Source organism: Cinclus cinclus, chromosome 2 (assembly GCF_963662255.1).
Source record: "Cinclus cinclus chromosome 2, bCinCin1.1, whole genome shotgun sequence".
Classification (NCBI taxonomy): domain Eukaryota; kingdom Metazoa; phylum Chordata; class Aves; order Passeriformes; family Cinclidae; genus Cinclus; species Cinclus cinclus.
Window position 1 is genome coordinate 111306610 of NC_085047.1, and position 17455 is coordinate 111324064.

Consider the following 17455-nt stretch of genomic DNA (forward strand, 5'->3'; position numbering starts at 1 on the left):
AAAGTATGTTAGAAAGTGTCACAGATGTTTTGCTTTCATGAGCTGCTTCTATACAATGGATGCTGTATAGGTTCCATAACACAATTTTGTAAAACAAAGGATTTAGTCTTTCACTCCTGAAGTCTTATATTTCCTGTCCCTATTCATCATCAGTTACAATACTATTCCTGTATGCTATCCACAATAAAAGCAAATGTTTAAAGGTCAGATTTTCAAATTAAAATGTAATAAAAGTTCTAAGGCATTACACTTTCAGTATCCCACAAAGGATATTGTGAAGTACCATCATGCAATGAAAAATGTAATTCTGACTGAGGAAGATCATTAATTACTATGACATCCAACTATGCAAGATAATGCAGCAGGCCTGGTGATGTAATTCCCATTGCATTTAAAAATCCACATCCTTGCTTCTGCTACTGCTGAGTCTGGCCACAATGTTCACTGTAAAGTCTAACCAAATGGGCAGGGGAACTGGGGCTGATTAGAGACATTGCTACATCTTACCTGAGTTTCTCTCTGCATATTCAAAAATGGAAATGGTGTCATCACACAGGAAGAAGGAAATAATGAATTTACGATCCTTGTCGATAGTACTGTCCGTGGCGAGTTTTGCCGCATAGCGCAGTATGTTACTGTCCATGCCATATCTAAAAAAGCAAAGGAACAGGTAAGAAATCAAAAACTGAGTGTGAGAAAAGTTTTCACCCCTAAGAGATGGCTCTGCCCCTAAGAGATGCCCTCTTCTGACTTTTGTAACATACATTAATTGTGTTATTACTGCACCAAGAAGGAAAATGGCGTAAGATTCACTACTTTGTCAAAAACCACTTTCAGCTTAAATTAACAGAACCAGATAGAGTCGGTCAGACAGAAAGGAATACTTTTCAGGGGAAAATTACTTCTCTGCCACAGGTGTGGGATTAATTTTTATTCAGATTGAGCTGCAAATCAATCCTCAAGCTTCTTTTCAGAAAATTTGTAAAGAAAGAACACATTTAGGTATGTAATGTATATTTTCAAACCAAATTCTGAATAGCAATTCATACCAGGATTTTTTCCCACAGATTCATGTCCGCCAGGTGATCTTACTAGCTAGATATTTATTAAGTGATTTTGTTTTAAATAATTTGCAGCATCTGTATACACACTATCAATACATTCCCAAGCCTTTTCTAGTAACTTTCCTCTTTTACAAAGTTTCTCCAGTTGAATCTAACAGGAGACTTCGTTTTTTTGCTTTGGCTTCAACAACTGCTGCCTAATAAACAATTTCATAATGGAAAGTAAAGTGTTAAAGCTTTAGTAGTGCTACAGTAAACTGCATTAAATTCAGCAGACAAAAAAAAAGTAATTATCAGAAAGTTAAACAAAAACAAATCTTTGTTGGTCTGCTGGATCATCCAAAATTCCTGACTAATGCCTGGATGAAGATTTCTGTCAAACTCCCACTGACAACAGCAGAGGGAAGGAGGTAGAAGATAGAATATTTGCCATCTCCAAAGAGAAATTTTGCAGAGTTTTCAGAAAATTTGATTATCATGTCACTGACCCAGGCCTCATGTACCTGTCCCTTAAAAGTCTGATGAGCTGTGTGTTTTGCTGAGAAAAATGATGTCCCCACAAAAGACTTATCTCCTTCAGAAAAATATATAATTAAAAAAACCTGAAATTATTTTTCACACAAAATACCTGTCTTTCACCAGGAATTGCCTGTAATCCTTATGGGGAGCCTTGACAACCACACCCCTACAGGAGCTCAAAGAATCTTCTTCAGAACCAAATCCATTATAAGGAGGAACAATTTTTTCTGGTTTTGGAGGTGGTGGAGTCTTATACTGAATTGGGGTAAAATCCACTGCAGCAAAGAGAGCAAGACTTATTTGTTACTGCTGTGATGAAGGCATTTTACCAAGGATTTAAACTTCCAATATGAATAGTTATTAGCCTATGTCTGTAACAGACCACTGATCAAAGTCAAACCAGGATCCCTCCTACTGTTACAGAGTAGAAAAAGACTCCAAAAGCCAGCAGCAAAATTATTTCTTCAAGGGTTTCAGGATTTCCTCTATAATCTTAAAATGTTTGAAAAATATCATTAAGATACATAGGCAAAAGAAAAGAGAAATACAGTTTCAAATTGGGATAAAATAGTAAATTAAAAATTCTAAATTAATTTTTCAGTTTCATCCTTGAGACAACATGATTAAGTAAATAACTGTCTTATGAGTTTCCTGTCCCATGCTTTTGGCCAGAGGAAAAAACTACATAAATAAATAAAATTGTATTCATTATTTTAAATACATATATAAAAATCTTTGGTACACTAAAGCAAATAATTTCAGCCCACAACTCACTATATTCAGAGTTTTGGGAAGCTTTGTCTTTCCTTATTTTCCCCAGACTCAAGTTTTATCCTGCAGTGATCAGTGATCCTCACTACCCCAGGTACACACACAGCAGGAACTGTTCTGACTCAGCAGAGGCACATCTGGTCAAAGATCTGCACTCAATTCCCACAGAGGAACCTCCCAAAAGTTCTGCTGCTCTGATTCTCATTGCTTCTCTCTTGGTGAAAATCTTGTCCCACCTGGCCCCTGCATTGCCCTGCTGCAGCAGGACAGTTTCCAGTGCTTTCACACAAAACTTAACAGAGGAGCTCAGCCTGCTGCTTAAAAGAGGTTAATGGGAAATGGAAAGGGTGAGAGGAAAACAAGGAACTTGCATTTGGGAGAAAGCAAGTGGGCAGATCTGAAGCAAATGAAGGCATGAGCGACAGGAACACAGGATAACTCAGGATGGACAGGACCTCAGGAGCTCTTCTGCCCAGCACAGAGTCAGCCTCAGGTCAGACGATTATAAGAGATATGAGAACACTGTATAAAAGTGGATCCCATTAAATAAAGGATTTTTTTTTTCCTTTAAAACTCAACTTTTCTATCCAGAACTGAAGAGAGATGGATAACCTAAACTTGTAGCATGGGTTTCAGTGCAAATAGAGGAGGATGACAAAACTACTGTCACTTGGAACACTGAGCTGGTTTGTGATTAAAATGTTTTTTAAATGGCTATATCAGAAGATCAAAGCACAACACTCCTAAAATCTGACTTGTAGTGTGAATTAAAAAATAAAGCAAGCATTCAGATGTCCGAGTTTTAATTTAGCCTGAAAAAACTCTGTGCTCTCCTTTAGTCTTTACCTTTCAGAAGAATATGGTCTGACTCAAAAAGGTGATACTTTCACCTGAATCAATCAAAAAGGGGTTTTGCAATACCACACCAACATTCTTCTCCATAAAAACTACATGTGCCATTTCTTGGACTCAGAAGCAAAAAGGCCAAGCCCAAAGAAAGATCATTCAGAAATCTTCAAAGTAATTTTCACCATGAAAGAGTATGTGTGTGCAAAAATGCACAAAAATCACAGACTTATAGAATCATAAAATGGTTTGGGCTGGAAGGGACCTTAAAGATCACCTCATTCCAATCCCCCTATCATGGGCACGGACACCTTCCACTAGACAAGGTTGCTCAGAGCTCCATCCAGCCTGGCCTTGAACACCCCCAGGAATCACAGAATCGATTAGGTAATCTGAGATCATCGAGTCCAACCTAAGACCAAACACCACCTTGTAAATCAGACCATGGCACTGAATGCCATGTCCTGTCTTTCCTTAGAAACCTGGTGGTTACTCCACTGCCTCCCTGGGCAGCCTATTCCCATGTGTAAGCACCATTTCTGTGAAGAACGGCTTCCTAATGTCCAACCCAAACCTCCACTGGAGCAGCTTTAGACCGTGTCCTCTCAACGTGTCACTGGTTGCCTGGGAGAAGAGCCCAAGCCTCACCTGGTTCCAACCTCCTTTCAGGGAGTTGTAGGGAGTGATAAGGTCATCCCAGAGCCTCCTTTTTTCTCCCCTGAAAACTCCCAGCTCTCTCAGTCACTCCTCACAGGACTTGTGCCCCAGACCCTGCCCCAGCTCCATTGCCTTTCTCTGGACCTGCTCTGGATGGGGCATCTGAGATTTCTCAGAACAGTCTGTTCCAGTGCCTCACCACCCTCACAGTACAGAACTTCCTCTTAATACCTAATCTCAGCAAGCTCTCTTTCAGTGTGAAGCCATTCCCCTTTGTTCTGTCACTCCGGGCCCTTCTATAGCCTCTCTCCATTTTTCTTGTCCATTCTTTTCAGGTACTGGAAGGCTACATTTAGGTCACCCCAAAGCCTTCTCTTCTCCAGGCTGAACTGCCCAATTCTCCAAGCTATTGCCCATAGGAGAGGTGTCCCTTCCCTCTAATCAGCTTGGTGCCTCCTCTAGACTCTCTCCAATGAATCCATGTCCAGGGACCCCAGGACAGGATGCAGCACTGCAGCTGGTGTCTCAGAAGAATGGAGCAGAGAGGCAGAATCCTCCCCTCACCCGCTGCCCACGGTGCTTTGGATCCAGCCCAGCACACCCTTGACCCCTGGGCTGAGAGGACACATGGCCAGGGCATGTCCAGCCCCTCACCCATCAGCACCCCCAAGTCCTTCTCTGCCTGGATACTCTGGCTCTGCTCCTCCCGCAGCCTGGATTGATACCGGGGGCTGCCCCAGCCCAGGAGCAGCACCTTGAACTTCTTATTAAACCTCATGAGATTCCTGTTAAACGTTATGAGTTTGTGATCAAAACACCCCATTTTCTCAGCTCCACAGCGTGTGCTTGATACAGGCAATTCCTGATACCATAAACATGGAGCCTGTAAATCGGCATAGATGGAACGGGAAAGTAAACTCTGATGCCTCCAGGGGCTGAACACCGCAGGTAGCACACAGGATCCCCCGGCGAGATTCCCGCTGGGTTCCCGGCTGGATTCCCACTGAATTCCCGCTGGGTTCCCCGCTGGATTCCCACTGAATTCCCGCTGGATTTCCACTGAATTCCCGCTGGATTCCCGATTCCCGCGCCGGGAGCGGCACCGGGAGCGGTGGCTCCGCGCTCCCACAGCGCCACCCGGTGGCAGCCCGGCGCAGGCGGCGGCGGGCTGATCTGCTCGTCAACCCGAACGCTAATTGTTGGATTAGGCAATGAATTAGGAACAGTGTATTCTGGCAGAGACAAGCGCCGTCTCTTTGGTCAGGTGTCACAGGTCCTGCCAGAAGCGCTCGGGGTACCAGGGCACCCTGGCCGCAGAGGACAAGAAGCTCCTGCGTTTACATGCTGGTCACAGTCGGCGTGTTCACACCCATGCATAAGGCATTCATTAAGAGACACTAAAGCATTTCCCGCTCTTAAACTTTAGCACATGTGGATGAAAATTAGATTTGTAAAGTAGAAGGAAATTATAAATTAAGAAGAATGATGTTTTACCCCTGGGGGATATGTTGAATCTCTCATAAGTGAAGCTTGGAGTAAGTGAAATCCAAAGAGAAGTTCAGCCCTTTGGTTCCCATCTCATCCCTGAAGTAAAATGATCTTGTGTCATTCATAGAATCATAGAATCACTAATTTTAGAAAATACCTCTGAGATCACCAAGTCGAACCATTAACCCAGCACTGTCAGGTCTACCACTAAACCATGTCCCTAAGTGCCTCAAATACACATTTTTTTAATCCTTCCAGTGATTGTGACTCCACTCCACTCCTTCCCTGGACAGTCTGTTCTAGCCTGACAACCCTTAAAATCAATAAATGGTTCCTAATATCCAATATAAACCTCCTCTGGGGCTGTTCCATCTTGTCCTGAGATAAGAGACCAACCCTCACTTGACTAGGTTCACTAAAGAGAAAAAATGCAAACATCCAGCCTCGTGTCACCAATATTTTCCAGGATTTTAAAGGATTATAAACTCATATTCTCTCCTGTGAATGAGGAAATTCAGAAAGAAATTGCCATGGAGAAATACAGATTACAAAACTGGTCAAAAACTCATTTCTGGAACTTGTGAAGAGTCAGTTACCCAAGCTCAAAACTCATTTCATCTTTGCTCTGCCACACAGCATTAGGGCAGAATCAGACAGACAGCTGGCACTTACATACAAAATGCACTCTTCTCAAGGTGATCACTGGAGTTTAAGAAAATTACCTCTGTGCAGTCTGGAAAAGGAATCAGTTCTCACTTCTTCCAGGCTATAACATTTTCAGTGTAAATTTACAGTGGGTAGAGAGGAAAGTGAAAGTCTGGGATTACAAATTTCTACTTCCATAAAGAATAGCACAGGTATTTTTGCCATGTATAGTTTCATCTCTTGTCACTGCAGTAACTTGGGGGATTATTTCACCTCATTTATCAAACACGGACCTCATACTTGCAGATTTCTAACAACATCAAAATCTGAGTGAGATTGGAACAAGCACTGGGAACAGCAAGAAACAAAACAGCTCCAGCCACATCTTCAGCATATAAACAATTTGAAGATAGCAGAGCCTTCTTAGCAAGAAAAACTAAATTCCTCAAGAAGAATTTGTTGCCAGAGAAGCAGCATTAAACCAGGTTGAATGAGCTTTCAGTTTCAATATACATTCTAAGATTTTGGTATAGAGTGTGAGATTACCTTCTGCCCTCATTGAAGAACTGCAGGAAAACCCTCATGTATTAGATAAAACTGTATTTCAAAGAGGCAAGTGCTACATATGTTGGATTAGAATGATAATTATACTGAATATCAGGGTATAGTAGCAGGAGAAAAGTTCTACCTTCAGAGGAAGATGACAGGCACCTCTAAGCATTAAACCAGGAACAGGAAAGAGAAATCCCACTGGACCCGGACAATATAAAGAGGGGGTGATAACCTGGGGAGATGGTGTTCTCCATACATCAGAGGAGATGCATGACAAACAGCTGAGACCTTCTAGTGTGATTCACAACTGAGGTACAAAATAAAAACAACAAAACAACAACAAGTCCGCAATTTCTACATGCAGGAATAAAGAAAACCTAGTGCTCACAGAACTGTCCACACAGCTGAAACATGACCGTGTTTATCCTGATTCAAAGAAAATCTCCATTTACAGTCTTACTTCTTAATGATTATTACAGTTACCCCGGGGAAAAAAAAAATAAAAGGCATCTGTATGTACACAAGTATATTTAGAAGCTGCTGCTCAGTCTCCAGCACGTGTAGCGGAGAGGTTAAAACCAGAGACACTGATGAGCCTAGTGAAAATTGGCAGCGGGCTTTAGTGCCCCGCTGAGGGGAAAGCAAGGAGTCAGCTGTTCTCCCTGTCCTCCAGGAGCAGCTGCCTGGCCAGCAGCACACAGCCCACCCCACAGCGGGTCAGGGCCGGAGCCTGAGAAATGAGGGGGTGGCAGGGGTGGAGGGCCGGGACAGGAGAGCGATTGCAGGGTGCTGGGAAAAGCCTCGACAGCCGGGCCTGGGAGGTGCTGGGACAGGGAAGAAAAGCAGTAGGAAACCAGATTTTCCTGGTTTCCTTCCATCTTGAGTAATCTGTTATTTAAGAAAGAATACTTTCTACTCTGTGCTAAGATACTGTATTAAGTGAGAAGGACAAGTACCAGGTTCCCCCCTCTGCACATCAGCCTATTTCCCATTTCATCAGGGTGACCACAGCACCTACATGGCTGCAGAGTCTTTTTCTCCTTCTCTGAGGCTGCGCAAGCAAGCCTGGACAGTTAACTTCATATATTAATGCATTTTCTCTTGCATTCATATTACTTCTTGGTGACAGTAATGCAATCAGCTTCCTACAGAAGAATATTAGCTACGTTCATCCATGGAAAAATAGGCAAACCCCACATTAGAAATATATCATGTTCTTCAAGAGAAATCTAAACTACTCTTGCTTCTCCTACTAAAAGGCAAATCCTGTGGTAAGCAACGTGTGCTGGAACTGCAGACCCAAAAATAAATGTCAGCTTCTTTAATGGCTTTGGCAGAAGAGTATAAATTGAAGGGGAGTAATGTAAAAACACAGTAACGAAACAGCTGGACTGATGCCATGAGGTGCTGAGGACTATGCCTTGATGTAAGAACTAATTTATCCACTTGCTTACTCTTGCTCAAGTAAATGGTCTCCCTGGACTGGAACTGCAATTAAGTCCGTTCCAGTGTTTAATTGGATTGGAGTGGAATTCTGAGCACTTTGTGGGACTGAGCCCACTGAGAGTACCTTGTACATCCACAGACACACACAAAATGTGTAAATCACTAAGAGTAAAAGGTGAATACTCACTAGTTCTCTCTAGAAACTGGCTTTTAAGACAAAACCTACTCCAATTCTACTCCTGGTCCCTTCAAGTTGAAAAGTCATACCTACATTTTTTTAATCCTTGTGGGGAAAGCAGAAAAGAATTTTACAGCAAAGTGTGTGAATCCCTTTGCTCTAAGAAAGTCTGTGAACAAGATAGATTGCACCAAGATGGATGGTTTTCCATGTCAGCCAGAGTCTCTGCCATCATATATCCTTAAAGGTATGTGTAAAACACTTCCCAGTTTCCCAAAGGTCTCAGCTAGAGCACATCTTTGTGTGTTTGGTGTCAACAAGGCAGAGAAACTGCAGAGAGCACTGAGAAAAATTATCACAGGTAGAAAAGAATGGACTATGGAGAAAGACTGAAAGGTTTTTTCCTTAGCAGCAAATGGCCTGGGATGGGGCAGGGGAATAAGGTTTTGTATTGGAATAGTGTTCAGATATGTACGAAGTTATTAAAAGAGGATACTGAGCAGTTGTTCCCCAAGTCCAACAGAGATAAAAGAATAAATTTACTCTCTCAGTTTACACAAACCAGCTTCAGAGTAGCTTTTAAGCAGCATTTTTAATTATGAGACTAGGACAAGATACCTCAGGAGGCAAAGAAATCTCCTTTACTGCAGAACAGGAACAGACTAGACCACCTACAGTCCCAGTTTTGTAGAATTCTGCACATCAGCAACTTCTGAATACCTCTAACTTGCAAACCACCTAACTTTTAACATCCAGAGACATAAACAGTAATTACTGAGCCAGCATTAGAGGAGGGGAAAGGCCTTTGCATTTGCCTATCACTTGATTGTGCTGCTTGTTTGATCCAGGATGGTCAGCTGCATTTCATTTATTGCCTGCCCTGAGTAAGAAATCCCCATTCTCTGTTCAGGATAATTTGTTCAGACAGAGGATATTGATGCCAAAAAAAGCAGCAGTGGTCTTGCCTGAAGAAATTCCCAGAGCAGAACACCCTGTTTTGCTTCTTTAGAGTTAAATTTGCTATTATTACAGGTAATACCATGGTTATTGAACATGGCTTCCTCACACACTGGCAAGATCAAGTTTACTTTGGTACAGACATGCCAAGGTACTATTGAAAAAGTCCTAATGAGAAATACTTTGCCACATAAGAAATTTAGTGTTTGAATGATAATGCTGCACCATTTAATCCCTGACAAGCTCTGATGCACACACACACACTATCAGATCACAAGGTTAGAGAAATAGTCTGCTCAGGTGTTTTACCTCACAGTGGCAGGGAAAGGCCATAGTAGGATTCCTCCAACCATCTCTGAATAGTCAGATGCTCAGCTATATTTATTAAATTAATAAACTGTGAGAAAATATCTAAGACATTTTTGCAGGAAGATGTCCATGATAGAACCACTAGTAAGTCTGACTGGGGACATTCAAAGACAGATAAATGAAAACCACTACTGTTATTAATTTCCAAAATACTTTTCCATAATGGCTATAGCTGTTAAATGTGTCCAGAATTTAGTACTGAAACTTCACAAGATACACACTCTAATGGTCCAGAATACACAAAACTGCATTGTAGAAACCAACAATGTGATAGACTAAAACTGTCACGTAGGAAAATCTTATTATGTGAGGATTCTGACATCCATATAAAATGAAATATAGTATAAAAGGGAATAATTGAGCTCATTCTACTTATCCACTTACTACACGCTCTTTATTATTTTCTGACTGCAAGCACAGCTATTGGAAGGGGTGGGGGAAGGAGAGAAGAAGAAATGGAAGTCTATCCATATGACTATTTTGTCACTGTAGTTTTCAAATAGAGGCATTAGGAGCAGAACATATACATTATATGCAAGTTTTCAATGGAGCAATGTATAAGAAAGCCCTTCTGGATTACATGCAAAATTACTGCTTTGCTGCTAACAGCCTACAACAGATTGTTATTGCTAAAGGTTTTAATGAACATGTTTTGTCAGTAATAAAATTTGGAGACAGCTCTGTTAAATTTGGAAGTATAAAAATACTCTTAAGGAAAGGATAATTATCACTACTTACCAATACCATACTTTTTCCTGTAATGTTCTTTAGTGAATTCATCACAATCACAGAGTAATATTTGCCTTCCCCAAACATTAATTACTGCCCCTATTTTCAAGTCACTGTCTTTGTAAAATTCTCGATGCACTGCTCCTGTCTAATAAAAGAAGGAACATTTATATAGCCGTTCCATAAATCTCAGAATCACACAACCTTTCTTAAAACCCTGGTCATTTAGTGTGTGTGATTTAATACATAACCTTCTAAGTCCATTGGCAAGTATATTTAACCTAATGGTAAGCTCCTTCACTTTTACAAATGTGGGATTTACATACAGTAAATCTCAGTAGTTCTCATTTGAGCTATTTTCCAGTGGAAGCACAATTCTGTAAATAACTCTCTTTGTTGAAGAGGATAACAACCATAGAAATTACAAAAACTAAGATAAAGATATTCAACAGCTCGAGGCACTCAATAATTTCTGACCTGCAAAATGTCCCGAATGTAATAGCCTTTGTTTCTTTCTGGCTTTCCCAACACATTAAGCAGAGTGTAATTGGTGATGGTGCCTGGATGATATGGAGGAGCAGGAGCATTCTGCAAGGAAAGAGACCAATTCTTCAAAATACAAGTGACAGTGAAGAAAGAGAACTCTGATACCTTAGAACCAGCAGGTTTTTGTACACTGGTTGTTATTGCAGTATTTTCTGTGAGAATTTTTATTAAATTCTAAGATTCTACCGCCAAACCTAAAAGCCAAAAGCGTATATTCCAAAAGCCTGTACATATGCCAGAAGCAGTATTGAGAACCTTACTCTCTCTCCAAGGGTGAAGTCTCCTTTCTCTTGGAAGCAAACAGAAAGCAAAGGTCAGCATACCCAAAGGACCACAACGTTGTCAACATCTGCTCTAAAGGCTATTATTTTGATTGGTAATAATTACAAAAACATGCAAAGAACCATCCAGGGTTGTCCTATTCACTGCACAAACACAGGAGATTCAAATCAGCATGATTCTGTTGGCAAAGATGTGGTTTTGTTTTAAAATTACAGTAGTAATTTATCCCAGCAATATCAAACTTAGTATATATTTCTGTCACATTTTTTAAAATTATGAATAAACTGCTGATGCAGGGTAATCAAAATGAGTTATTTTGTCTTACCACCTCTCCTGACCCCTCAGGTTTGGATTCCTCTGCTGCCATTCTCAAAATTTCCAGAGGAAAAAGCCAGTGCTTAAAATTGCAACATGCACCTCAGTGGTCAGAGTCTGTTATTACAGAGCCACTGCTAAATCAGCATCTCAGAACACAGGATGTACAAGGTGAGAAGAGTGTAATATTTTGCTGATAGGTTCTTATTAAAAACTCTCATGTACATCTATGGCATCACAAATAGATTATCAATGTTAGAAGGAAAGGAGGAAAAGACTCCCAGTATTTTATTCTCTCTGTTGGCTGATGTTATTCTGTCATCAGGATCTGTCAGGAGTGATACAGAAGTGCATCCAGATCAGTAATTTTATAATCATAACAGGTTACAGAGGATATAAAACCTTTGCAGATTTCTCTGAGTGGAGCCTTTCTCATGATTAATGCCCAACAAAGCTTATTGATGGATTCCTATTGATTTTAATTGGTTTTGCTTAAGATCCCAAACCATGAAATTCAATTTTAAGAAATCACACCACATTTGCTACAAAGAGGTAATGTTATAGAATACTAAACCTGACTTTTCCAAAGGCTTCAAATATAAGTCATAGATCAAATCTTAATTCACCTCAGTTTTACATAAGCTTATCAATATTAACTAATTTTCTTGTCTTCCATTATTGCAGACTTCTGTTAATACAGTTACTTTAATATATGAGAAAGAAAATCATAGGATATGTCTGTGACTTAATGCTCCTTTTAGTTTAAGCATGACAAACTTAAAGATAATTTTCTATCACTTATTAATCTACTACATGAGTGTGTGCGCAAAACCCAAATCGTGCAATTATGATTAATACTCTGAAAACACTTTCTAAATATCATTACGTCCTAATACAGGATTTTCAAAACAAAGCATTCAATATTTCTTAATTCTTGAAAGAATTTGAAATTTTCATTCCTCACCTTTGGAAGCTTATCTCTTTTGAGGAAATACGGAACTACATCTCGTCCTGAGTTTTCTGGTAAAACTTCTCTTATATCAATAGTATCATCAGACAAATAATATCGAAGAACAAGTTCCCGTGGACCAGTAAGCTGTGATTCTGGGTCATTCCACACACAAGAAAACCCTAAAACTTGTCCATCAAACTCCAGAAATTGTTTCAAAGTGTCAAAGCGCTCATAAGGGTGAAAGGGATTTGTGCTTGCCAGATGTCTCTGGTAAAGGAGAAATAAGAGAAACATATTTTTAATTATTTACTCCTAAAAAACTAAATCACAACTGCATGGTGCTGTCTAACCTTGGAACATGGGTTTAAGATTTTCTAATGAAAACCACACCATTACAATACATGAAACATGATTTATGCCATTATCAGAGAAGTATTTACAGGGTTGCTGTGCCCTCAGAAAAAAAAACATGAAAACAATTTTGGATTAGTTTTAATCCTTGTTTTTTCTTGCAACAAGGTCCTCTAGATCAGAGAACTGCTAAATTATTTACACTACAGCTCATATTTTCAAGAAACTGCCTGCGGTAATCAGTTGACTAAAATGCCAAATAGCATCACTCTTTCTGATTGACTTCCTTAAAAATTACTCCTTATAGATAATGTGTGTAAAGAATCAATTCATTATTTTCCCTTTAGTATTTTGTGTCATTCAACTTTAAAATATAGATTTTTAACTTTTGATTCATGTTACCCAGTTGGCAGGTACTGGGTATGTTTGTTCATCTCTCAAAACATACCCATGGGTCTGATAAGGAACAGCAAATGTTCAACTAGAGATACTTTCCAGCTGATGTGACCTATGACAAGGTGCTTCCTGCAGTCATGGTTGCTGCAAAACCAGTAGCACTGGGTTAAATTGGGTCCCCAGGTGATGATTCAGTCCAAGGACTGCATTTCTATACTGTTAGTTCACATATATAAACAGTGATCTGAACAGCATTTTTTCCTAAGTCAAAATCCACATGTCCAAAGTGCATTAAAAGGGGCAGGATAATCCTTCTCATCTACAAAATTGATTCCAAAGAAGAATGGTGACAGACAGTGATGAAACAATGTAAGCCAAACTGTCTGAACAGAAAACAATGTTGACTGTGGACAGTTTATATCACTGTCTAAATTTCTCTTTATCCACTAACACACCTTCTGGCCTTAAAAATCTGAGAGGGAAAAGGCCTATTCTTTCAGAGCAGAACCAAGTAATTTACCTTCCCAGTGCTCTCTTTCCTCCTTTCTGACCCTTGAAGATGCATCAGACAATCAAACACAGCCACAGAACCAGGTAATGCCATTGTCATCCATGGAATACCATCTCCAACGATACAGGAGGAATTTCTTAATGGAAAGGGTTCTTAAGCATTGGAAGGGGATGCCCAGGGAAGTGGGGACTCCATCCCTGGAGGTGTTCAAGGAACACCTGGATGTAACACTCAGTGCTCTCGTCTGGTTGACAAGGTAGGGATTGGTCACAGGGTAGACTTGATGGTCTCAGAGGTCTTTTCTAACCTAAATGATTCTGTAATTCTGTGAAATATGAGTCTAAATGGTTTACTGCACTTTCCACCGGCCTCATTTTCTATCCCATCCCATTTCTTACCTTCCTTCATACCTTCATTTTCTGGCCACGTACTAGGAGTCCAGTGAAAGCCAATTTAATTTTGCTCAAAGTAGTCCAGAGCAATAAAAAAAAAAATTACCTTCCACAAATTAGGCATAGAGAAATGAAAGTGTAAGGCAGCTAGAATCTGCCAAACAACTTTTCTGGAATTCCTCAAGAACTGAGAACATGAAGACATAGATTTTAGTAATTTTTTTGTCCTCTGAAGCTCTTATTTTTCCAACCTTTTCCCCCCCTCCATTCTCTTTAGCAACTGATATGCTCAATTCTTGAATGCTTTGTTTGTTGTTAAAAAAATTAAGACAAAAGTGGGTTATGCAGTACCATACATAATGTTGACACAGTCTGACAGTATCAAGACAACTCAGCATGTGTTTATATACACAGCTGTTACCTACAGGGGCTGAGTAAGGGAAAAGAAACCCATGGCCAGGCTGAGTCACCACAACACAGAACCAGATGTATTACAAATACTGCTTTTCACAGGGGAACTGCACAATCCTGGCATCATGAATGAAGAGAAACCAACTTGTTGGCCGGAGAGTGCCTCAGAGACTGGGGAATGGAATGGAAATTGTCCTCCACGTCTCACATCTCTTCCATTACTGCTGCTGAGACCTGCAGTTTTCTTACTTGGAGTGCTAAGGATGCCACAGACACAGAGAGTATTTGCTGCTTTCAGAGGAACCAGGCTGGATCTGTCACAACAGCCTGCAGACTGTAGGCCAACATTCTTAAGAGTCATGTCAAGTGCCATTTGCACTCATATTAATCAAGAAAAACAGAACTGAAAGAAACTTGTCATTATTCCCAACATGAAACATCACTCGCATTACTACTCCCAGAGGAAAAAAAAAACCAAAAGAAAAAGAACCTAAACAACAAGTCCTGCAAAGGGGAATGCACATAGAATGTAGGAGTTGTGTGTGAGACTTCTGGAAGTGTATGTTTCTGTATATGTGTTCCCACACACTTACAAAAGAGGGAGGCAAATAAAACCTTGAAAGTCTTAAAAATGCAGAACACTGGTTTCTGTATGGTAGAATAATTTGTTTCACATGCAAAGAGGTGTTAAAAACATGTAGGGGTAGAGATGGAAGATAACATATCAATAGAAGAAAGGAGTCTGCAGGAAGCCATAGGTGGCCTGGAACCACAATTCCAAATAAATCTTCCTTTAAACCCTTTAAAAGTGTTTATTATCATTAGATTAGCTCAAGCAAAATCATAAATAGAACATGTACATTTCAGTAGAACATTAATAGGTACACCTTTTTTTTCTTTTCAGTTTAATACTGAAAGGTTTATCTTACCTTTCCTGATTAATTTTATTCTGTTTTAAAAGGTGTGTGAACACATCAAGAGAAAATTATTTATATAGTACAATGAGCCACATACCAAAATTTTTAAATCCAAGTTTTCTCTTGGGATTTACTATGTTGAAATAGCTACTTTCTATTTGATATTAAAGAAATAATGTATGTAATGCATATAACCAATATGCATTCAAATCAAGTTTTATTCAAATCAAGTTTCCACTATTGCTGCCTCTCCTGACCTGTTGCCGCTCTTTGGTGTATGGGTCATCTGGGCAGCTTGCAGGAGGATTTACTCTGATTCCTATCTTCCTCAGGAAATTTTTTGTATACTCGTCACAGTCTATAATCTTATATTTTCGGCCATAAAGGGTTATTTCTGTGTTGATATTGAAATCATACATAGTATAGAACCGATCTTCATGAGGAGGTGGAAGTGGAATCTGGTGCCGTCGAACAATAGTTCCTGTAAAACAGAAAAAAATTGTGGAGCAAATAACATTTGTTCTAAGGAACCCAATAGAAGTAAGTTTAGAGAAGAAAAACCTGCCTTAGCAGGGAAAAAGTATGATTTATCAAGCATGGAGGCAGGGACATTGAACTGAGTTTCCTTAAGGAGCACATGGAAAGTAGGGAGGAGAGAGGTGAGTTGGGCTGATTGCTGGTCTGAAGCAAAGAATCCATCTCAAAAATACAGAGCCAGGACCTCACAACCCACAGTATAAGAAGAACATTATCCAAAAGAGAAAGAAAGGACAGAAGGAGAGAGAAGAAAAAAAGACAAATACTTTAACTACTTAAAGTAATCACATACTTCAATTTTCTTATTCATACTCTTTAAATGAAAGGACTGTTATCTTGACAACATTGAATTTTATTACCTTTTGAAAATTAAAAGACATTAAAAGACAAGGAAACTGCTATTGGCCTATCAGCTGAAAACTCTCAAATACATTGATGAATCGGGTGATGCTTCAAAAGTACTCACTGCATGTGAGCAAGAGACTGGAACATCTCTCATATGAGGAAAGGTTGAGAGACCTGGGTCTGTTCAGTCTGGAACAGAGATGACAGAGGTGGGGAAAACCTATCAAAGTTTATAGACACCTGATGGGAGAGAATGAAGAAGATGGAGCCATGCTCTTCTCCATGGTGCCCACTGAGAGGATGAGAGAAAATTAAAAGATACAAAATTCCAACTGAGCACACAAAGCCACTTTTTTACTGTGAAAGTGATCAAATACTGGAACAGGCTTTTCAAAAGGGTTACAAAGTCTCCATTCTCAGAGATACTTGAAACCCAAAAGGACTTGGCCCTGGGCATCTGGCTCCAGCTGATTCTGCTTGGGGCAAGGGCATGGACTAGACAATCTTAAGGTATCCCTTCCAACCTCAGCGATTTAAGGATACCACAGATATTTTAGAAATAACTTACAGGAATTTTAGAACCACCTTAAGAGGGCCTGGGGAGAGAGGGAATAAAGAAAGGCAGAGCAGAAGGGAGAAATATACCACTGTGTGCTTTGTTTGGTGTTTGAAGGGCCTTGTTCCTAAGTTAGACCATGGAAATTCTTTATTGTTCACTTTATTTCTCTATGGACTAATTTGTATGAAATACCTTTCTTTACTACGTTATCAGAGTTGTTTGTTAAGTTCTAATTCTTACAATGAAAACATATCCTTAATTTTTCAGGGGAATAAAGCAACAAAGCAGATTTACTTCATGTTTCCATTAAAATAATTATTTAAGACCCATTAATCATCCTGATATTGCACATGTACCAAATCAAACATTCTGGATTCTGACCTTTGACTGTAAAAGAAACTTTAACCTCTATCTGCTTAAGCATGTTATACACCTATTTAGGATGTATGCTCATGAAAGATGTTAGAAAATATGGAAAGTAGCACATTGTAATGGGATGTAAAACTGCATTGCATTAGCTTTAACAAAACCATATACTTTAAAATATTTTACCTGATTTTGGCTAATTCTTAGGTCAATCAACAGATAATGGGGTAAGTCAGACCATGCAAATCCTGTTCAATCATCATTTTAATTAAAATGTAATGGTTGATTATTTTCTAATATGAGGTGGTTTTGGAGATTATATTCATCTCAGATTTGGTGAATAAGCCTCAGATT

General features: G+C 39.6%; 1 protein-coding gene across 1 annotated transcript in view; it reads right to left on the minus strand.

Annotated features, from left to right (window-relative positions):
* EFHC2 (EF-hand domain containing 2) overlaps positions 1-17455 on the minus strand; it is a 55560-nt gene that overhangs the window by 21029 nt on the left and 17076 nt on the right. Inside the window, exons 4-9 of the mRNA XM_062514972.1 lie at positions 15552-15775; positions 12329-12583; positions 10699-10809; positions 10231-10369; positions 1693-1858; positions 508-650 (exon numbers count right to left, since the gene is read on the minus strand). Coding sequence (XP_062370956.1) covers positions 508-650; positions 1693-1858; positions 10231-10369; positions 10699-10809; positions 12329-12583; positions 15552-15775 — 1038 coding nt within the window. The remainder of the gene's footprint in view (positions 1-507; positions 651-1692; positions 1859-10230; positions 10370-10698; positions 10810-12328; positions 12584-15551; positions 15776-17455) is intronic.